This window comes from Vulpes vulpes, chromosome 5, assembly GCF_048418805.1.
Source record: "Vulpes vulpes isolate BD-2025 chromosome 5, VulVul3, whole genome shotgun sequence".
Lineage (NCBI taxonomy): Eukaryota > Metazoa > Chordata > Mammalia > Carnivora > Canidae > Vulpes > Vulpes vulpes.
Window position 1 is genome coordinate 65,669,589 of NC_132784.1, and position 22,763 is coordinate 65,692,351.

Genomic DNA, 22,763 nt, shown 5'->3' on the forward strand with positions numbered 1-22,763 from the left:
AGCAGGCAGGAACCCAACTAACAGGCCAGTATATTCTGCTGGGTAACCCCGGGGCCGGAAAGCTGAGCGCCCGGAACCTTTGTACGCGCTCTTCCAGAGCCCGAGCACTTTTCAACGTTGCGCGGCGGCTGGCCGCAGCCGGTTGCCAAGGTGACGCCTGAGAAGATGGCTGCTGCGTCTTCGTCGGATTCCGACAGCGGCAGAGCTGAGAGGTGAAGCCCGGGGATTTTCGAGACCTCCTTTCTTACAAATGTAGAGAAGGGGTCTTGGGCCCCAGGATCTGGGCTCCTAGGTTCTCAGAAAGCGCTGGCGTCCTTGAAGGAATCTTAGGGAAACAGGCGCAAATCAAATAGGGAAACTGAAACGCAGAGTGAATGGACGTGCGCATGTGAATGATTCGAGGTCCCTCGGTGAGCCTGTGATGGAGCCTGGACTTGGCCCCAGACGTCTGTACCCCCATTTCAGAGGTCCCTACACACTTCCCTCCCAGAGACTAGCTCCTGCAGAGCGCTCTTCCCCTCCCTTGGGACTCAGCTCCCATCTTTTCCCCTTCTCTCTCCAGCAGTGAGGCCAGTTCGAAATGGCTGGACGCACACTACGACCCCATGGCCAACATCCACACCTTTTCCTCTTGCCTAGGTGAGTCTCTGGGACCGGGAACCCCTAATGGGGAGATGAAGGCTAATAATAATAATAGCGAAGTCTCAAGGATTGTGAATCCCTGGCTCATGGCCTTTTTGTGTTTTCCAGCGCTGGCAGATTTGCACGGGGATGGGGAGTACAAGGTAAGCCTATCACCCCCGCAGAAAGAACCAAGATGCCAGGTAGTATCAGAAGTGAGATTTCCTGTTGGCTTCAAAGGAGCTCAGCATAATCTAGAACTCATGTGTACCCTGAAAAAGTACATTTAGTGTCAAATTTTATTTTTACGTGGATGGTGAAGAGAACCTGTTGATTTCATAATACAGACTGCAGAAAGTAAAGCAGAATGAAATGCTGCTGGGGGTTCTACTAAGACAAAGCCTCTTAATTTTGTTAATTTGTAATTCCTTGTTGGAAGGGTACATCTCTTAGTTGGGGGTAGGGCATTGAAACCTGGAGAGAAAGTAAAAGGGAGGGAAGTGGAAGTTTATGTTTTTTAAAAGGGCACAGATTTTAATATTGGCCATGAAGCAATAATTGTTGAAGTTGGATGGCAGATATTTGGGGGTTCATTATGTGAGTCTCTCTGCTTTTGTATCTGACTAAAACTTTCCATAATAAAAATGTCGAATTTTAAGTTTAATTTAAAACATAAAGAAAAATAAATAAATAAAACATAAAGAGATGGGACACCTGGGTGGCTCAGTGGCTGCGTGTCTATCTTCAGCTCAAAGCGTGATCCTGGAGTCCTGGGATCCAGTCCCACATCGGGCTACCTGCATGGAGCCTGCTTCTCCCTCTGCCTATGTCTGCCTCTCTCTCTCTTTCTGTGTCTCTCATGAATAAATAAATAAAATCTCTAAAAATAAGTAAATAAAACAAAGAGAAATAAAATATAAATGGATTAATTTAAAAATTAAAGGTACAGGTTTTTAAAAGATTGAGAAATATTTTGGGCTTAAAGAAGGTTAACTTAGGGCAGCCCGGGTGGCTCAGTGGTTTAGCGCTGCCTTTGGCCCAGGGCCTGACCCTGAAGACCCGGGATCGAGTCCCACATCAGGCTCCCTGTGTGGAGCCTGCTTCTCCCTCTGCCTGTGTCTCTGCCTCTCTCTCTCTGTGTTTCTATGAATAAATAAATAAAACCTTTAAAAAAAAAAAGAAGGTTAACTTATATTGAGTATCCTTTTTTTTTTTTTTTTTTTTTGAGTATCCATTTCTGGGCTAGACCCTCTTTGAGGATTTTCATATACATAGATATTATTTATTCCCAATTTATTAATTGGAAAATAGATTCAGAGAGGATGAGTAAGCTTAGTAAATTTGTAAAAAGTGGCATACCTGGGATCCCTGGGTGGCGCAGCGGTTTAGCGCCTGCCTTTGGCCCAGGGCGCGATCCTGGAGACCAGGGCTCGAATCCCACGTCGGGCTCCCAGTGCATGGAGCCTGCTTCTCCCTCTGCCTTTGTCTATGCCTCTCTCTCTCTGTGTCTCTTATGAATAAATAAAATCTTTAAAAAAAAAAAAAAAAAAAAAGTGGCATACCTGGGTCTGTCGCATTCCCGGTTATGTGTTCCACTGTTGCTCGGCCATGGGCAGTGAACCCACAGTGGGCATGCTATTTGGTCCATTAGAGGATAGGTCTGGGGCAGCCCGGGTGGCTCAGCGGTTTAGTGCCGCCTTCAGCCCGGGGCGTGATCCTAGAGACCCAGGATCAAGTCCCACGTCGGGCTCCTTGCATGGAGCCTGCTTCTCCCTCTGCCTATGTCTCTGCCTGTCTCTCTCTCTCTCTCTCTCTCTCTCTCTCTCTCTCTCTCTCTCTGTGTCTCTCATGAATAAATAAATAAAATCTTAAAAAAAAAAAAAAGATAGCTCTGGAATGATATCACTTTTTTTTTTTAAGATTTTATTCATTTATTCATGAGAGGCACACAGAGAGAGGTATAGACATGGGCAGAGGGAAAAGTGGCTCCCTGCTGGGAGCCTGATGCCGGAACTCCATCCCATGATCCTGACCTGAGCCAAAGGCAGACGCCCAACCACTGGGGCACCTGGGTGCCCCAGGAATCATACTCTCTATGGAGAGTTCAGCAGAATTTGGCAGACTTTTGCCTCCAAATTCCTGTCCATAAAGCATTCTGCAATTTGACAAGTGTATAGTGAACCCCTACTGTGTGTCAGGCATTGTGCAGACACTAAGAAATGAATCAGTACATAGTCAGGAGGAGATACAGACACTGGCTTTAATTTGCCCATGATATTAACAGAATACTGTGTGCTTGGCACTGGGTTTATAGCAGTGAAAGATAAAGAAATCACAACCTCAATAATACGTGAAATGTGAGATGCTTTTGTGTAATAACTTTTTTAATGCCTAGCTTTGTTGATTCCCAGCATCTGCTCAGTGCCTGGCACAAATTAGGTACTCAGTAAATAGTTGTGGAGCTAATGAGTGGATGCTAAAATTGAATATATGGAAAGTATTTTGGGAGCAGCAGGAAGAGAATAGTGAAATCTACCTGGAGTTACCAGGAGGCAGTAACGTGCAAACTGGGTATTGAAGGATGAGTGAAATGTATCAAGAAGGAATGGAAGACAGAAGGGGGAGGACATTCCAGGCACAGGGAACAGCACAAGTGGAGGCACAGAGGCTTGGAAGTATATAGCATATTTGGAAAGAGTAAATTTGGAGTTAGAAAGTGAAAGTCAATATAAAATAGTAGTGGGATGCCTGGGTGGCTCAGTGGTTGAGCATCTGCCTTCGGTTCAGGGCGTGATCCTGGGCCCGGGGATCCAGTCCCACATTGGGTTCTCCACATGGAGCCTGCTTCTCCCTGTGCCTATGTCTCTGTCTCTCGTGAATAAATAAATAAATAAAATCTTAAGATATATATATCATATATAATATGTCATATATATATGATAGTAGTTAAGACACTGGCTTGGGTTCAGACAAACCTAGATTCCAGTCCTAGCTCTACCACTTCCTTGAGTGACTTTTACCTAACATTTCTGAGCCACAGCTTCCCCATCTGTGAAATGGGGCTAATACTAGTACTTACCTCATAAACTGTTGAAGGATTAAATGAAAGGATGAATGTAGTTCCTGGTGTAGCTCTGGGCACACTGTACATTCTCAGAATCCAGATGTTTTATGGCAGCCCCCACTCTGGCTGGAGCATAGCAGGGGTGGGAGGTGATGGAAAACAAGCTGGAAACCAGATCAGAGAGGCCTTGAAAACCTCACATGGGAGGGATGCCTGGGGGACTCCGCGGTTGAGCGTCTGCCTTTGCCCCAGGGTATGATCCCAGGATCTGGGATATAGTCCCACATTGGGCTCCCTGCATGGAGCCTGCTTCTCCCTCAGCCTGTGTCTCTCATGAATAAATAAAATCTTAAAAACAAAAAACAAAACAAAAAAAACCTCACATGGAAAATGAGCTTGCATGGTGGCCACAGTGGAGGAGGGATTAGAGAGTGGAAGAGAGACTGAAAGCTTGATTTTCCTGTCTGCAGAGCACATCCTGATCTGCAGACATGCTTGTGCTTCCTTAGCTTTGTTCCCATTTGGAAGCCAGGCCTCAGGCCCAGATAGGAGTTTCTAGCACCCCCAGACTTCACCCACTGTCCGCTATCTAGAATAGTGCCTGGCATTGAGCAGACTCTGAAGAAGTGTTTACTGAATGAATAGTGAAAACATCATCTGCCACCTACTCCTCACTAGCACTCGCCAGGCTCCATAATTCATCACCTCATTTGATTTTCACTACAAGTGTCATGAGGTGGATATTCCCATTTTGCATGTGGGAAAACTGAGCTCAGGAAGTTTAATCAGCCTTCCCAAGGTCACACAGCTTGCAAGCCTTATTTGCAAAGTCTTCTTGCCCTCTACTTGATGCACTGGTGTGGGAATGGATGAATGTGCACTGGCAAAAATGCTAAGCCCAAGAAGAGAGTCAGTGGAGGGGTCTTTGGACCTTGAGCTTGGAATAAGCCAGCCTCTTTCTACAGCTGGTGGTGGGGGACCTTGGCCCCAGTGGGCAGCATCCCCGCCTGAAGGTGCTCAAAGGACCCACGGTTCTAACTGAAAGTCCGTTACCTGCACTGCCAGCTGCTGCAGCCACCTTCCTCATGGAACAGCACGAGCCCCGGACACCAGCTCTAGCGCTCGCCTCAGGCCCTTGTGTGTATGTATATAAGAATCTTAAGCCCTACTTCAAGTTCACCCTGCCCCAGTTGCCTCCAAACCCCCTGGAACAAGATCTTTGGAACCAGGTCAAGGAGGTGAGTGATGCTGGGGATGGGAATCAGAAGACAAAAATGGCGGCCACCTGATCCATCCTCATTCCCTGCCTGACTCGGGAGCTCACAGGCTTAGCTTTTTTCCTTGCTGTCCTAGGACCGGATTGACCCCTTGACACTGAAGGAGATGCTGGAAGGCATCCGGTGAGAGCCCACTTCCCCCATATGCCCTTCATCCCTTGCTTAACTCCCCTTCATCCCAGTGTTCTTTCTCCATTTGACCCCCAGCACCCTATTCCTCCACTAAATCTACCATGGTACCCCTCTCCTTTCAGGGAGAAGGCAGAGGTGCCTTTATCTGTACAGTCACTCAGGTAAGGGCCTGTGGCGGGCCAGGGTTCTGGAAGCTCCAGGGGGAAGGCAGTAGCTCAGGAGTGGCACTGGAGGGAAGTAGACCCAGGGCATGCAGATGCCAGTTCTCTGTGTGTGCAGGTTTTTACAGCTGGAGCTGAGTGAAATGGAGGCATTTGTGAGCCAACACAAGTCCAAGTCCATCAAGCGGCAGGTAATGCCCCTTCTCTCTTTATTTCCCTGTAAAAAATATGGAAAAAATTTTTTAAAGATTTTATTCATTTATTCATGAGAGACACAGAGAGAGAGAGAGGCAGAGACACAGGCAGAGGGAGAAGCAGGCTCCATGCAGGGAGCCTGACGTGGGACTCAGTCCCCAGTCTCCAGGATCAGGCCCTGGGCCGAAGGTGGTGCTAAACCGCTGAGCCCCCGGGCTGTCCTGGACAATTTTTTTTTTTAAAGACAATGTAACATCACTGGTAAAGTCTACAACCAAATCCGACTAGTTTCACTTTGCAGTTTCCTTTCCAGCCTGTGCCACACATTTATGGTCAAAAGCTGTAGAGCCTTCTATGTTTCCAGTTAACAGTGGCAGTGCTAAATTGATATATAGTTATATAACTTAATGTAATTTTTATTGTCTCAAGAGTAAAGATAAAATATTTTCATTAGAGAATAAATAGTAGTGTAAAGGAGAAATATAAATGACTATTCTCACTACACAAAGGTACTCTTTCTTACCATTTTGGTACATTTTCTTCGTAAACATGCTTTATAGTTTTCTTCCCCTGAGTACGTGATACTATATTTTGAGCATTTAAATAGTCTTTAAGAACTCCATTCTTGGGCAGCCCCGGTGGCGCAGCGGTTTGGCACCACCTGCAGCCTGGGGCGTGATCCTGGGGACCCGGGATCGAGTCCCACATCGGGCTCCCTGCATGGAGCCTGCTTCTCCCTCTGCCTGTTTCTCTGCCTCTCTCTCTCTCTGTGTGTGTATGTGACTATCATAAATAAATAAAAATTTAAAAAAAAAAAAAAAAAAAGAACTCCATTCTTAATGGTCCCTTAATTATTTCATTCTTAATTATTTCATTTATAATTTATGTAACTATTCAGATACATTGGATCTGAATGTATTTATCCCTTTCATCCCTTTTATTCACTTCAAATTTTTCTTAGTTATAATTATAATGGTTTTATTAGTGAACCTGTTCATTAAACTCTGTTGGTTACTGGCTAGAGGCTGACCCTCAGTCCAGTCCCAGAGCCTCTGTCTGGGTTTTAGCAAGCTTCATGGGAACCCTCTACTTCCTGGTGAAGCCAGTTTCGCCAAATTCCTGGACCCGAGCATGCCTTGGCTTTTGGCTAACTGGAGACCAATGCTATTCTTTCCTGACGATCAGCAACTCAAATCCACAGTTACCAATATCTTTAAGTACTTACAAAATCATCAAGTAAATTAATTATTGCTTAAAAGATGCAGTTTACAGGAGGGAGGATATCTTTCCAAGATATATATGTCATGGTTATATAATTGGGAGCCATTACTATCCACGTTTCTGTAACCTTTCTCTTTCGACTAGGCATTGAAGAGTGATTCCTCTTTTTTAGTCTTAAAGATTATCACACAATGAGCAGTTTTATCCAAAGAAACATTTTCGTCCTGCTACATTATTTTTATAGGAGAAATTTCTAAAAAGGGGATCATCCTGTTTTGTATTCTCTCCAATCACAATCACAAAAGGAACATGTGCCCACTGTAGAAATTCTAGAAGTGCACAATGAAGATATATTAACATCACCTGTGATTTCATTGTCCAGAGATAACCAGTTTTTGTATTTATGAGTTTAACCTTTCCAGCATGTTTTTTTATCCAGATATTTTTTATTTTTTATTTTTTTGCTTTTTTTTTTAATTTTTTTATTTATTTATGATAGTCACACACACAGAGAGAGAGAGGCAGAGACACAGGCAGAGGGAGAAGCAGGCTCCATGCACTGGGAGCCCGACGTGGGATTCGATCCTGGGTCTCCAGGATCGCGCCCTGGGCCAAAGGCAGGCACCAAACCGCTGCGCCACCCAGGGATCCCTATCCAGATATTTTTTAAACCAGGATTGTTCTAATGTAACATTTTACCTATTTTTTCTCTTTTTAAAAAATTTTTAAAATTTTTTCTTTTAATACATTAGAGGTGTTCTCCTTGTCATTGAATCTTTTAAAATGTGATTTTTGTCTCTGCCTCTCTCTCGTGTCTCTCATGAATAAATAAATAAAATCTTTTAAAAAAAGACATTAAAATGTGATTTTTAAAATGACTACATGGTTTTTGATCAAATGGAGATTTTTAATTGTCTTAAACAAGCCTCTTTTTTAGAAAGTTAGGTTTGTTGCAGTGAACACTTTTGTCACATCTCTGATATTCTTCGTCCTCCCTCACCTTTTTTCTCCCCTCCTTTGGTATCCTTGGGCTGTCTGTGGGGATGGTGTTGGGGATCCCCCTGGGTGACTCCTGAAGTCCTCCTGCAGACAGTCATTACCACCATGACCACCTTAAAGAAGAATCTGGCTGACGAGGATGCTGTGTCCTGCCTGGTGCTGGGCACTGAGAACAAGGAGCTCCTGGTGCTGGACCCAGAGGCCTTCACCATTTTGGCCAAGGTCAGTGTGGGGCCTGGACACAGCTAAGGCCCAGGCTACATTCCCTCCCTCTGTTCCCCCGCACCTCCTGCCCCTAGTTCCTGGTAATACACATTGTAGAAAAAAACTTACAAAATGTAGATAAGCATAAAGAAAAAAATATATGTCCAAAAAATACCACCACCCACACTGTCTACTATTAAAGTTTGGCATGTCTTTCCAGAATTTTCATACCGAGACACAGATATATAACTTATAAATAAATTTTTCACAAAAATGGCTTAATGATATAGGATCATGTAGCCTGCTCCTTTTACATAGTAGTAGCTCATTGATGTCTGTCCATATCTGCATAAAACTGTTCAGCCCTTTTTTTTTCTTAAGAGAGCACGATCAGGGAAGGGACAGAGGGAAAGAGACAATCTTTTTTTTTTTTTTTTAATTTTTTTTTTTATTTATTTATGATAGTCACAGAGAGAGAGAGAGAGAGGCAGAGACACAGGCAGAGGGAGAAGCGGGCTCCATGCACCGGCAGCCCGACGTGGGATTCGATCTGGGATCTCCAGGATCGCGCCCTGGGCCAAAGGCAGGCGCCAAACCGCTGCGCCACCCAGGGATCCCGGAAAGAGACAATCTTAAGCAGACTCCACACTCAGCATGGAGCCCGACGTGGGTCTCAGTCTCACAATCTTGAGATCCTGACCTAAGCCAAAACCAGGAGTCAGATGCTTAACCAGTTGAGCCACCAAAGTGCCCCCAGCCTTTTTTTTTTTTTCTAACTTTATTTAAGTTCATTTTTTTAAGCAATCTCTACACCCAATGTGAGGCTCAAACTTATGACTCCAAGATCAGGAGTCACAAGCTTCACCAACTGAGCCAACCTAGCTCCCCCACATAAGCCTTTTTAAAGGCTACACAATATTCATTATATAAATATACCATGATTTATTTATCTTGTCACCTAGTGTATAGTTAAGTTGTTTTCAGTTTTCATTATTATCAGCATCGCTACAGCAAACTTCCTTGCCCAAACATCTGTGTGTGTTCATCTTAATAATTATTTAGGATGCATTCCTAGAGGGCCACCTGGGTGGCTTATTTGGTTAAGTATCTACCTTCAGCTCAGGTTATGATCCCAGGGAATCAGGCCCTGCATCGGGCTCCCTGCTCATCAGAGAGCCTGCTTCTCCCTCTTCCTCTGCCCCTTCACCCTACTTATACTCTCTTTCTCTCTCAAATAAATAAATAAAATCTTTTTTTAAAAAAAGGATGTATACCTAGAAGCGGCATAGTTTAGTCAAAGGGGATAGACATAAAGGCTTTTGCTACATATTGCTGAGTTTCCCTCCAGAAAACGTTACAAGTTTAAACTAGGACCAGGGTGTGAGTGAGTGAGGAGATTGGAAATTTGGACAAGGAAGCAACTCAGAGGAGTTACTTCAAGGTAAGAAGGATGCGGGTGCCAGAAAAATTGGGATGTTTGAGCCTCTCCTTTGCAGATGAGCCTGCCCAGCGTCCCTGTCTTCCTGGAGGTTTCTGGCCAGTTTGATGTAGAGTTCCGGCTTGCTGCTGCCTGCCGCAATGGAAACATCTACATCCTGAGAAGGTATATGCCACATCCAGGGTCTCTGGGGCCAGGAGGAACAGGGGTTTTGGGGCTGGTATTCGGGAATGGAAAGAGGTGGGAATTTCATAGAGAAGGCTGAGCTCACATGCGTAGGGGGACATCTGGAAGCTGTGTGATGGGGACTGGCAAAGTGCGAGACTGAGCAGGGTGGCTGTAACACATGAGCAGTGCAGCCAGAGATAGGAAGAAGTAAAAATAGCCTTTCATTTGCTCTATGGCTTTATAAGTATGTGACACTTCTTTACGCATTAGGTTGATATTCCTTACAACATTCATCTAATTCAAGAAATCTCTTTGAGCACTTAATACGTGCTATGTATTAAGCATTATATAAGGTATCAGGGATATGTTGATATGTTGATAAATGATATAAACATAGTCCCTGCATGCTTTGGAGGAAAAAAATACAAGCTCAATGGGGAAAAATAATAGGTCCAGGGTAATCAGTGAAAATCCCTGTCTGTAGAGATAATGTCGAAGGTTAAGAAATAGCTAGTTGTTTGAAAAGTGGGGAAGAAGTGTTGTAGGCAGAGAAAGCTTGAGCAAATTCAAGATGGGAATGCCACTGACATGTGCCTCTCAAGCTTGATGGGAAAGGAGGAGGGCAGAAAGAGGCATGTGGGAACCAGGCCTGGCTAATGCATGACCTGTTAGGACATGATAAGGATTTTAGATTTGAAAACTATTACAGGGTTTTAATCAGAAGAATGATATGAAACATTTATATTTTTAAGAGATTACTCTGCTAAGTGGGGAGTAGATTGGAAGGAGGCCCAGAGATCAGAGGGAGGCTCTCAGATGGGTCATCAGATGGGATATAATCAGCAGACTTGGTAATGAAGAAAGGGAGCCATAGCCTGTGATTGGTAGGCAGGAATTATCTCTTCTTTCTAGATAAGAGAAGCTAAGATTCAGAAGCCAGGAAACTGAAAACAGTGCATTTACACAGAGCAGACCTCTCATGCATTTCTGATAAATTCCTGAATTGCCTCAGACTGCTAGCACTTTATCTAGCCTAAGTTACATGCACTGTAAACCGTTCAATGCCAGGTGATCACACAAATCACTGTAGTAAAGGCAGCAGGGAGACGGAAAGAAAACACACTTCATGTTATCCAAGGTCACACAGGGGCTAAGTGGTAAATGTGGAAATAATACTACAGTCGTCGACTTTTGGGCCAAAGCTTCCTTCCAGGATAGTCTGTGGGGCTTAGAAAGAGGACGGTCAGCCAGGGAAGTAAAGAGGGTTTCTCTGGGGCTTGGAGAGTGTGTCTTTATTCCACAGAGACTCCAAGCGCCCCAAGTACTGCATCGAGCTGAGTGCCCAGCCTGTGGGTCTTGTCCGGGTACACAAGGTCCTGGTGGTGGGCAGCAATCAAGACACCCTGCATGGCTTCACTCACAAGGTGTGGCTTCCGGGCAAGCATCATCCCCAACCCCCTCCACATATGTCTCCCTGGTCCCCCTTAGCAAACTGTTCCTTCTGGTGTCCCTTTCCCTGCAACTCCAGCTACCCCATCTTTCCACACTGTGCCCTGAACCCTCCCGGTGTAAGAAGCTCTTCCCTCCCAGGGTAAGAAGCTGTGGACAGTGCAGATGCCTGCAGCTATCCTGACCATGAACCTTCTGGAGCAGCATTCTCGGAGCCTGCAGGCCGTCATGGCTGGGCTGGCCAATGGAGAAGTCCACATTTACCATGACAAGGCCCTGCTCAATGTCATCCGCACCCCGGTGAGCTGCTGACTCCTCTTTGCCCCCTCTGGGGCTTCTTAGCTGCCTCTCCTGATGCCACTCCTGGTGACCTTGACTTTTGATTTTTTTTTTTTCAAGATTTTATTTATTTGAGAGAGCACGCTCAAACACGAGCACAACGGGCAGGGTGGGCAAGTAGGCAGAGGGAGAGGAAGAAGCTGACTCCCCATTGAGCAGGGAGCCTGACACAGGACTCAATCCCAGGACCCTGAGATCATGACCTGAGCTGAAGGCAGATGCTTAACTGACTGAGCCACCCAGGCATGCCACAGATGGATTTTTAAAAATCTAGATGATACTGTCTTCCAGTTAAACGTTTGGTCATTTATATTTATAATGTAAGGTGACAGCCAGCCAGTGACATAGCTAATTCAAATACAAGTGAGACTAAAGCAGAGCAAAATACTGACAAAGCACAGAGTGGTGACTGGGGGTGGTGGTGAAGGATAAATGGGGGTAGAATTCACGAGTCATTTCCCAAAGCAAATGAGAATTCTGCTGGGCCCTGGAACAGTTTGCCAAGCAGCTACATGGGGGAAGAACATTCCAGACCAGAAACACATGAGCAAAGGCTGAGAGGCACAAATATTCTTGATTAAGGAATCCAGGTGGCTTGATAAGTTTGGACCAGAGTTTCTCAAGCACTCAGTTTGAGTTATTAATTTAATGGGTTGCAACCAGCAACAGAAAACAGAAAGTTCAGAGTATATTACACAGACACCTACAGGCTGTTGGAAGACAAGTGGGGTGACCATTGGGGGATGGTAGAGGAGAACAGAAAAGGCAGGTTGAAATCAGATGTGAAAGGCCTTGAATTGTTCTAGCACGATGCGCCCTGGGTAGGCGCTAAACCTCTGCGCCACCCAGGGATCCCCTGGGGGCAGTTTTCTAAAAGGCCCCCAGCCTAGTGTTTCTTCCCAGTCCATCCTTCACACTGATGCCTTTCAAAAATACAAAAATGATCATGTCTATTTTCTGCCAAAAATTTTCCGATGGCTTTTAAATAAAAATTTAAAAAAAAAATTAAAAAAAAAAAAAAAAGAAAACTGCCCCCAGAAGCCTGGGACATTTAGTCTAGAACCGTGGCCATGGCAGTGACGTTAGAAGGGAGATGAGAAATAAGGGGAATATTTTGGAGGCAGCATTGCCCTGGTCTTACCTCATGTCTCTATTATTATATCTGGGGTCTCACAACCTTATCACTCCACCCATCTTACTCTCCTCTCCAAGATATTTTCCTCTTTATTTATTTATTTTTAATTTATTTATGATAGTCACAGAGAGAGAGAGAGAGGCAGAGACATAGGCAGAGGGAGAAACAGGCTCCATGCACCGGGAGCCCGACATGGGATTCGATCCCGGGTCTCCAGGATCGCGCCCTGGGCCAAAGGCAGGCGCTAAACCGCTGCGCCACCCAGGGATCCCTATTTTCCTCTTTAAACTCTGGTGTTTCCATTCTAGGATGTGGTAACCAGCCTTTGCTTTGGCCGCTATGGACGGGAAGATAACACTCTCATCATGACTACACGAGGTGAGCGGACTCGGACCTGGCAAGGGTTTTAGAGTTAGGTGCGAAGGTGACACAGATCCTGGGAAGGAATAGTGGATGTGAAGCACAGGCAGGCCTGGGTTTGGAAAGCAAGGCCTACAGACACACATCCTGTCTGGAGCTAGCTCATCAGCAATTTGATAGCGCCGTATGGCCAGTGTCTCCAGTTCTCCCAGTCTCCTCAGTACCTGCCATAATGCAGGGAACATCACAGTCAATAAGTAACTGCTAATGAATGAGTGAATGAATGGTAGGACATTGTTAAGATAGGGATGCCTAGGTGGCTCAGTCTGTTAAGTATCTACCTTTGGCTCAGGTCATGATCCCAGAGTCCTGGGATCGAGCCCCACGTCAGGCTCCCTGCTCAGCGGGGACCCTGCTTCTCCCTCTGTCTCTGCCTGCTGCTCCTCCTGCTTGTGCACTCTCTCTTTCCCTGTCAAATAAGTAAATAAATAAAATTAAAAAAAAAAAAAAACAGGGATGCCTGGGTGGCTCAGCTGTAGAGCCTCTGTCTTTGGCTCAGGGCATGATCCTGGAGTCCCAGGGTCGAGTCCCACATTGGGCTCCCTGCATGGAGCCAGCTTCTCCCTCTGCCTATGTCTCTGCCCCTCTCTATGTGTCTCTCATGGATAGAAAGATAAAAGCTTAAAAAAAAAAAAAAAAAAAAAAAAACAAAAAAACACTATAATCCTTCCAGAAATCCAGAATCTTGGCAGGAATACAGACATGGACAGAAATGGCTCTATCTAAAGCAGAACGTTTGTGGAGGAAAGACCGGGAATGTTGAGCAGAACTGAGGACAACAGATCTGTTTCTGTCTGTCTACTTCCCTAGGCGGTGGCTTGATTATCAAGATCCTGAAGCGTACAGCAGTATTTGTGGAAGCAAGAGGTGAGGCAGGCCCCCCACCAGCCCAGGCCATGAAACTCAACGTGCCGCGGAAGACCCGGCTTTATGTGGACCAGACACTGCGAGAACGGGACGCTGGCACCGGTGAGACTCAGACCAGGTCCTTCCTCTTCCTTCTCAGTTGCTCCAAAGCAGCAAGAACTGAGTGATCCTGCTTCAGAGCACTGATGAACCCACCTCGGTGCTCTAAGCACTGGATGACCTGGGTAGCCAAGCAGGTGTCCTGTCTCTGGAAGTCCAGAGACTGCCGAGGAGGTCCACTCTGCCTCAAGGTGGAAGATGCTGTAGGTGAGGGCAGGTGTTCTTTGAATGCAGAGGAGAGAACAGTTACTTCTAGATGCTGGAACTCTCACAAGAGAAGTAGAATTGGACCAGCGTTCTTCTTTTTCCTATTCAGTGTTTCTTGCTTTTCACTCATTCTTCCATTCGTTCAGTACCTGCGATTATGCCAGGCCTTGTGCCAGGTGCCTTGAAATAGGTTAGGCCTTACCTGAGGAGCTCAGTCTACCTTGCTAACTTCATGTTGCATGACAGGTGTAGAAGAGGTCTCTATAAAGAGGTCTCTAGTGAGGCTCATAGGAATGAGGAAGTTGGCATAGGAGCCTGGGAGAAGCTTCAGAGGGAGGTGACATTGGACTTCGCCCTGAGATGATTATAAGTCCACCAGCAGAAAGGGGTAGGGAAGGGAGATTCAGGCAGAGGTGTGAGTAGAGGCATAGGACCCTACCCGGATTCAAGCAACATCCACCATGTGGTCATAGGTGCTGTGCAAGAAGGCTGGGTGGCAGAGCAGAGGCTGGCAGGGTAGGTGAGAGCTGGTTCCAAAAGGGCCTGGGGGATCCCTGGGTGGCGCAGCGGTTTGGCGCCTGCCTTTGGCCCAGGGCGCGATCCTGGAGACCCGGGATCGAATCCCACGTTGGGCTCCCGGTGCATGGAGCCTGCTTCTCCCTCCGCCTATGTCTCTGCCTCTCTCTCTCTCTCTCTCTCTCTCTCTCTGTGACTATCATAAATAAAAATAAAAAAAAAAAAAAAATTAAAAAAAATTTTTTAAAAGTTCTCTAAAAAAAAAAAAACAAAAAAAAAAACAAACAAAAGGGCCTGGAATACATAGATGTTTGATTGATTCTAGATAGTGGGGGCTGGGAAAGATGTTAAAAATACAGTAACTCAACCAGCTCTGTCTTCGAAAGTGACCTTGTTTATACTTTTAAACGATAAATTGGAGGATAAAAGAGCTAGCAGCTCTTAGAGCCTAGAGAATCCCAACAGAAGCAATTGAAACATTTGAAAAATAATTAGGAAGTTCTGTAAGGTGACCAAATATAAAATATACAAAAATCAATTACTTGGTATATACATACCAAGAGTAACCAGTCAGAAAATATAATGCAGAATTTCCTTTCACAATAGCAACAAAATCCCTAGAAATAAACCTAACAAGAAAATATCAAAGAAAGTTCCAGAAAGAAAGTTCCAGAACTGCTGTCCAGGACATAAAAGACCACCTGAATGATGAATGATGAGACTTTCCAAGCTGTTGATTAATTAGCTTCTGAAATTAATCTAGGAAGATAACAACATTACAGGGAAAATCCCAATAGGGTTTATTTTGAGGACTTGACCAGTTGATTCTAAGAGTAGATCTAAGTAAAATTTGCAGGTGGGGGTGAGGATTAGGAACAAGGTGACTTAGCTGATCAGGAGAATGAACTATGCAGCTGTAGGAATTGGCAGCTGTGCTCCAACTACAGGAACTGACACCAATCGAGGCACATTTAGAAAGTCCAAAAACAGACCCTCATCTCTGTGGAAGGTCAGTATATGTTAAAGATACCATTTTAGATTAGTGGGAAAAGGAGAGAAAGTCCAAAAAAGCATAATTAGGACAACTCGCTTCTGGAAAAATACTTAGTACTCTACTTCAAACCAAGCACAAACATTAATTCTGGGTAAGTTAAAAATAAGTTGTAAAAGTACCAGGGCAAAAAAGGAAAGATTAATAGATGGGGTAACATAAAGATATCAAACTTCTGGGTGGCAGAAGCCTCCGCACACAAGTAAAAGAGCAAGAGCAGGCTGGCAAACCAGTATGCTGAGTCTGGAACAGAGAGTCCCAGCAGGAATGAAGGTGGAGCAGGCTCTGGCAATGGCTTTGAGGAACAGTCCTCAGACCTTGGCAGATGATTAGCCAATAGGGCAGAACCTGGGTCACCAAGTGGAGGGGATGCAGTGGCGGAGGCAGGGAGGTGAGATGGGCTTCCTCAGCGCTGAGCTGGAGGTGTTGATGGGACGTCCAGGGGGAGGTGACTATAAGGCAACGAGAAGCAGGAGGCAGGCCCAAGTGTCAAGCTGCTGGAGATGCAGCGCACAGTGTTGTGAGTGGACACGGGCTGGGCCCTGAGTGGGGGCACACTCGGAAGCAATGAGTCTTCACCCTCAGGAGCTTCAAGTTGCTCCTCACTGGGGTGCTCACAGTCTGCAGCAGGACATAGACTGTCCAAAGGAGGAGGATGGAGGACAAGACTCCAGGGAACACCGGCCCTTAAGGCAGAATCAAAGGAGCCAACCAGGAGACTGGGACTGTGTGCAGGTAGCACAGTGTTAGGAGACCAGGAAGGAGGTGGCCGCGTGTGTGCCACAGAATTCAGTGTTACTGGCAGGTTGGGCTACTGCATCTCCGTGTTCTGTTTCCCCACATCCCCTGCCCTCTCAGACCTTGCCTTCGTCTTGCATGTCTGACAAGCCACCCATGTAGGACACCCCTCTCCCCCGCCTCTGCCCCCTCCTACATTCCTTTACCTCCAGCACCTGCCCTCTTTGTGCCCCTCTCCTCAGCCATGCACCGGACTTTCCAGACTGACCTCTACCTGTTGCGCCTCCGGGCTGCCCGTGCCTATGTGCAGGCCCTCGAGTCTAGCCTGAACCCTGTGTCTGTGACGGCTCGTGAGCCCCTCAAGCTGCACGCTGTGGTAAGCTTCCAGGTGTGCAGGGCAATCAGGCTACCTCAAGGCCAAGAGGGCAGAGGTCAAGGGTGAATAGGAGCCCCTCAGCCCCAGAGCCAATTCTGAGTCCACTAGGCCTTGTGCCCACTTCTCATCTCCCCTAAGCCCAGAGACCAAGTCTCTGTCTTCCTTCAAGAAGGTGCTCTCCTCTCTGTTGTGCTGCCTCTTCTTGTGCACTTGCTGTGCACACCTCCTTCTTCCCAGGACTGGAGGGACTCTGACAGCTATGGTACAAGGAAGAAAGCTATTCACTCAGTAACTCCAGGCAGCCTGAGGTGTTAGGACTGCCTGGTATAGGGAAGGGAAGTCCTGAGACTTGCACAGGAAGAGGAGCTCCTGCTCCTCAGACACAAGTGACCACAAGGTCATCTGGGCTCTGGCCAGCACTAAATGGGTCCCGGAGGTATGCTGTCTGACCCAATTGGGTTTCCGATTTCTCTTTCCCTAAAGGAAGTGGATAGATAAGAGATAGGAAGAGGCTGCAGACTAAGTATGGCTAGGAGGGAGGAAAATGAAGTCACTGTGACCACCATAGGACGAGAGTAAGCAGGGGGCAGAGCCTGCAAAAAGAATGGCAGGGACAGTGGTGAGGCCATAGGTGGGAGTTGTGGCTTACATCCCCAGCCAGCTTTGCCTCTGACCAACTTGCTGAGTGACCTGCATCTAGCTCCTAACCCCTCTCTGGGCCTTTGCTGATCCCTGTACAAATAGGAGCCAGCTTTCTGTGCTCCCAAGGGGCCTTTTGAAGAGCAGGGTAGTGCATTAGAGCCGTTGGAAGAGGGTGTTGTGAGGACATTGATGAGAGAGCTGGAGGACAGGGCCAGGACACATTGGACTCAGTGGCTAGGTCTGTTGGTCCTAAGGGCTTTCTCTACCCACCCCACTTTCTCCACAGGTTCAGGGCCTGGGCCCCACCTTTAAGCTCACACTTCACCTGCAGAACACCTCAACAGCCCGACCCATCCTGGGGCTACTGGTCTGCTTCCTGTACAATGAGGTGCTCTACGCCCTGCCCCGGGCTTTCTTCAAGGTACTGGGCCCACTTCACTGAGACATGGGGTGAGAAAGACCAGGCCAGGGTCTGGTCTCTGTGATGTGCCCACAGAGCCGGAACAGATCAGCGGTGAGGGACCTGGCAGGTGGCTGGCACATGGCAAGGACCTCTGGGGAGAATGCTCACGACCTGCCTCAGCTGCTTTTCTCCTAGCCTGAGAGAGGTCTCGGGGAGCCACACAGACCTTGCCCCTCTTAGAAGCCTGTTGGTGCCGGGATCCCAGAGTCCATCCTACCTCGCAGCCATGCCTGTGTTGGGAGTGGAGCTTCCTTCTGCCCTGAGGAGAATTTTCCACAGTGAAGGACTTGTTTCCCCCCAGGTCCAGATTTGATCCTAAGTTGGGAAGACCAGAAACTGAGAAAGACCCTGGGACTTGGTTGGGAGTCAGGAGTTCTGGGTTTAATCCTGGACATATATGGGGTCCTAGAATGTCTACTCCCCTCAGTGAATCTGTATGCTCTGTGAATGGGCCTGTCAGCCCTGCCCACCCTGCTAGGGTACACTGATTGCAGCTTCTTCTTCTCTTTTTTTTATTGCAGCCTCTAAAGCAGGCATGAGAGTGCTCTGGAATCTGCCAAACACTGTCCAGGCACGAAGACTGATTTCCTACCTCTTTGTCCCCAAACTTAGGTCCCCTTGCTGGTGCCAGGACTCAACTACCCCCTGGAGACCTTTGTAGAGAGTCTCAGTGACAAGGGCATCTCAGACATTATCAAGGTAGGTCACCCACTGGTACTACATGGGGAGGACAGTGAGAGTGAGGTGGGCAAGGCCCTTAGGTGGCTTCCAGGTCAGGTTGGGGTCTACAACCTCCCCATCCCCTCTGACAGAGCCCTGGTGGCCTGTGACTGGGAACAGTGCAGACCAGGCCAAGCTTGGTGTTTGCAGGGAGCAGGGAGTAAAAGCGGCCTGCTCCTACTGCCACAGGCACTTCCTCTATAGGTGCTGGTGCTTCGTGAAGGCCAGAGCGCACCCCTGCTGAGTGCCCATATCAACATGCCCGTGAGCGAGGGGCTGGAAGCCGCTTGACCCCTGGACTGGTGTTGAAGCCCCTGCAGAATCAAGACCAGGAAGATTCAGCCCCTGAATCTTGAACTGGGCAGTCAATGGCCCGAGGCCTGTTCTCTGAGCAGCAGCGTGTTGGGGCTACACTTTCATTCTCTTGTCCTAAGTGTCTCCTTTCTAACCACCCTATCTGCTGGGTGACCAATAGAAGCAGGTCAGTGAGTACCCAGGAGGTTCAGCTCCCCACTCAGGAAATCCCAGACATTTACCCACTGGATTCTGCTGCCCCTCCATCCTCTCCACTTATCTCCAGAAATCACACCCAAGTCCAAAGGAAGATCTCTGCGGTACTTAAGGTGAGATGAGGGCCATAGGCCCAGGCTTCTCCTTTGCTGCTTTCCTTAGGTACACTATTCCTGTGTTGCTTCAGGCCTAGGTCAGAATTGGCTATGGCCTGACTTGGGATAATCAGAAGTTTTTCTTGGGCAAGACTGGGCTCCCTGTTGCTGCCTGGGGTTCCAGAGGCTTAGCTTATGCTAGCTCAGCTTACAGGTGAAACATGTTCTGATTTTTCCTTTTGAGCTAAACAAGGGACCCCTTCTTTATATTCGGGGGGTCTAGGGAATAGCTGCCTCTTCACAGGGTGCTTTCCTGAAATTTGGGCTCAACGAAAGTCTCAGGCCTGTGATGCGCCATGAAAATTGCCAAGGATAGAACTGGTGCCAGGAAGGCATAGAGTATCCTTGCGGGGAGCTAGTGGCCCCCCACCCCCACCAGGCTTCTGTAGACCACACAGCTGCTGCTCCTGACTTGGATGCTCATGTCCAGAAAGAGCATCCCAGGAGAGGAAGGCTCAGTTAGAGCAGAGGTGGGACTGGAGTGCACAGGAGAGGGGTTTCTGAGGTCTTGAGAAAGTGGCACAGGAGGCAGAAGCCCAGAACTGCTCTTCTATGCCCTGGAGCCCAGATCAGTGGAAAGTGCACTGTGCAGTGGTCATATAGTATGAGAAAATTAGCTGGAAAGGCATTGACCAGAGGTGTTGAGTGAGGCTTACCCTTGAAGAAAGTCATATGTTTAGACCACAGGGACCAGAGACCCACAGTCCTGGCCCTCATTGTCTCCTGGAGCTCTGTCCAGTCTGCCTATTAGGCTGGTGCTAACAGGGCCACCCTGAGCCATTTGTGAACCAGGAATCCTGCTCCTTGAGGACCTATATCTGCCTCTATCTGACCAGGTGCAGGCCAGCACATGACAGGTATCTCAGGCTTGTGGGAAGTTACCAAATCCTTCTGGCTAGTTTCCCCACATGTAAAATGAGACAGTGTGACTGGATTCAGCTCTAGCATCCTGTGATCTTGGCCACCATTTTAGAGGAAATGAAGAGTCACCTCCAGAAAGGGGATATTTGACAGGAGTAACCACCGAGCTTTTCCCTTTGATACCAAGGGCCCCAAATCTAAATGCCCATGGCCAGGCAAAAGCCTGTATGTCCAGGACACCAGTGAGGGATTGGGGTGACACAGCTCAAAGCCCACTCTCCTAACCCTTCCAAGGAATGCATTCTGGGGCCAGGTTAAAAGTAGCATGGGGGGTTGTGCATGGGCAGCTCAATTGATTGAGCATCTACTCTTGATCTCAGCTCAGGTCTTGATCTCAGGGTAGTGAATTCAAGCTCTTTGTTGGGTGTGGAACCTACTTAAAGAAAGAAGCATCAGGTCTGGACCAAGGAAAGAGTCCATCCCCCTCTGTGTATAGTCTGACTACTCGCAGGCATAGATCAATTGGATCAGAATGGTGTAGGGTCTGGTGCAAGCCAAGTGAGGCACAGTTGGAACAACAAGCAGGAGGTTTAACCTAGAAATGGAAAGATAAATACAGAGAATATCAGTCAGTCAGAGATTTCAACTTAACCTAAGAATTTCCTAAGAGAGCTTATCAGAGATGGAAAGGCCTGCCTTAGAAGGTAAAAAGCCCCTTGTCACTGGAGCTGCGTCACTGGGGTTGGGCTATCTTTTTGCAAGGTTGTGTCCTGGGCCACATGACCATAGAATCTCTTCTATCCCAATCAAGTGATGACTGTGTGAACTTGGAACAAAAAGTCTGATCTGGATTCTGTTTGTAGCTATTCATTATGATGAAAGTGGAGAAACTTCCTATGCCCAGCACATAAGGAGAGTTTGTATGATGTAATACTACATACCTATGTGAACTGCATTGATGTACACAAGTATACATAAAGCAATATGAAACCAGGGACAGTGCATGGTACCTAGCGCCCTCACTAGTTAGAGCTCCAGGAGATTGTGGACATTAGGGAAGAGGAGAGTTGGTATCTTCTTAAAACTTATTCTTTCTAAAAACACATACCTACTTAGTACTATAGAATTCATTTATTAGCAAGAGAATAGCCTTTCCACATTCCCTGGTATAGCTCCCTTGCTACATTTTCAGTTCTCTTAGCTATTATTTTTTTCAGTAATCCCTGAGTCTAATGAACCCATGACCCCAAGATCAAGAGTCACATGCTCCACTGACTGAACCAGCTAGGTTCCCCATTAGCTATTTATTTTTAAAACATGCTTCAGGACCCCTGGGTGGCACAGTTGGTTAAGTGTCTAACTCTTGATTTTGGCTCAGGTTATGATCTCAGGGTCAGGAAATCAAGCCCTGTGTCGGGCTCCACTCTGAGTGAGAAGTCTGCTTAGGATTCCTTCTCTTTCTCCCTCTGCTCCTACCCTACCCCTGTTCATGCTGTCTCGCTCTCACTCCCACTCTCTAAGGAAAAAAAAAAATATATATATATATACACATATATATGTTATATATATAGGCATATATATATAGGCATATATGCTTCTACTACTATAAGCATAAGTACTATACTACTACTACTTACACTACTATATGCTATACTACTCTTGCTTGATTTATCATTCTAGACACTATCTGTTGGCTCCCTATTGTAACAGAGGAGGCTTTAGCTCTCTTGTGACAGTACCTTGCTCCCTTTTCTACCATTTTTAGGTAGATCAATACTCAATGTTTAAATCGCTATTTATAGGGATCCCTGGGTGCGCAGTGGTTTAGCGCCTGCCTTTGGCCCAGGGCGCAATCCTGGAGACCCGGGATCCAATCCCACGTCGGGCTCCCGGTGCATGGAGCCTGCTTCTCCCTCTGCCTGTGTCTCTGCCTCTCTCTCTCTTTCTCTCTCTGTGTGTGACTATCATAAATAAATAAATTAAATAAATAAATAAATAAATAAATAAATAAATAAATAAATTGCTATTTATATTACTATGTGAAAGTTATTCACTGCAGAGTTGACAATTGGGATATAATTAAATTACTTTTTAATTTTTTTGTGGAGTTAAAATTGCCTTTTTGTTTTCATTTGCTTGATTTTCTATATATACCAATTGTTAATTCTTCCCCCATTTAGTCTAACAGTTCCTTTTTTTTCAGGCACTTCATTTCATCCCCTGCCTCAGTGAGTACTGTTTGCTCCCTAGAACTGCTGCAGAGCATTTTTCTTGACTAGATCCTCTGATTCCTAGGCTCCATATCTTCATCTTTCTTTTTTTTTTTATTTATTTTTATCGGGATCCCTGGGTGGCGCCGCGGTTTGGCGCCTGCCTTTGGCCCAGGGCACGATCCTGGAGACCCGGGATCGAATCCCACGTCGGGCTCCCGGTGCATGGAGCCTGCTTCTCCCTCTGCCTGTGTCTCTGCCTCTCTCTCTCTCTCTCTCTCTCTCTGTGTGACTATCATAAATAAATAAATAAAATTTAAAAAAAAATAAAGAATCAAGTTCTATATAAAAAAAAATTTTTATTTTTATCTTTTTTAAAGATTTTACTCATTTATTCATGAGAGAGACAGAGAGAGAGCGAGAGGCAGAGACATAGGCAGAGGGAGAAGCAGGCTCCACCCAAGGAGCCCAACATGGGACTCCATCCCCGGTCTCCAGGATCAGGCCCTGGCCTGAAGGCGGCAC

The 22,763-nt window shown here is 46.6% G+C and overlaps 1 protein-coding gene across 4 annotated transcripts; it reads left to right on the forward strand.

The window, feature by feature from the left end:
* The first annotated feature begins 86 nt into the window (after window positions 1-86).
* On the forward strand, window positions 87-21,023 carry BBS1 (Bardet-Biedl syndrome 1). Of its 4 annotated transcripts, none has more exons than XM_026004349.2 (17): window positions 87-212; window positions 563-639; window positions 751-785; window positions 4,651-4,923; window positions 5,039-5,085; window positions 5,217-5,255; window positions 5,374-5,446; window positions 7,761-7,892; window positions 9,371-9,477; window positions 10,784-10,904; window positions 11,071-11,229; window positions 12,712-12,781; window positions 13,634-13,792; window positions 16,544-16,677; window positions 17,606-17,740; window positions 18,395-18,481; window positions 18,707-21,023. In XM_026004349.2, exons 1-17 carry the CDS (start codon window positions 166-168, stop codon window positions 18,791-18,793), a joined length of 1,782 nt encoding a protein of 593 aa, XP_025860134.1. In that variant the 5' UTR covers window positions 87-165; the 3' UTR covers window positions 18,794-21,023. The 4 variants fall into 4 exon arrangements, with proteins under 4 accessions (XP_025860134.1, XP_072614555.1, XP_072614556.1 ...); XM_026004350.2 differs by having other exon boundaries at window positions 127-212; window positions 566-639; XM_072758454.1 differs by lacking the exon at window positions 7,761-7,892.
* The last annotated feature ends 1,740 nt before the right edge of the window (window positions 21,024-22,763 follow it).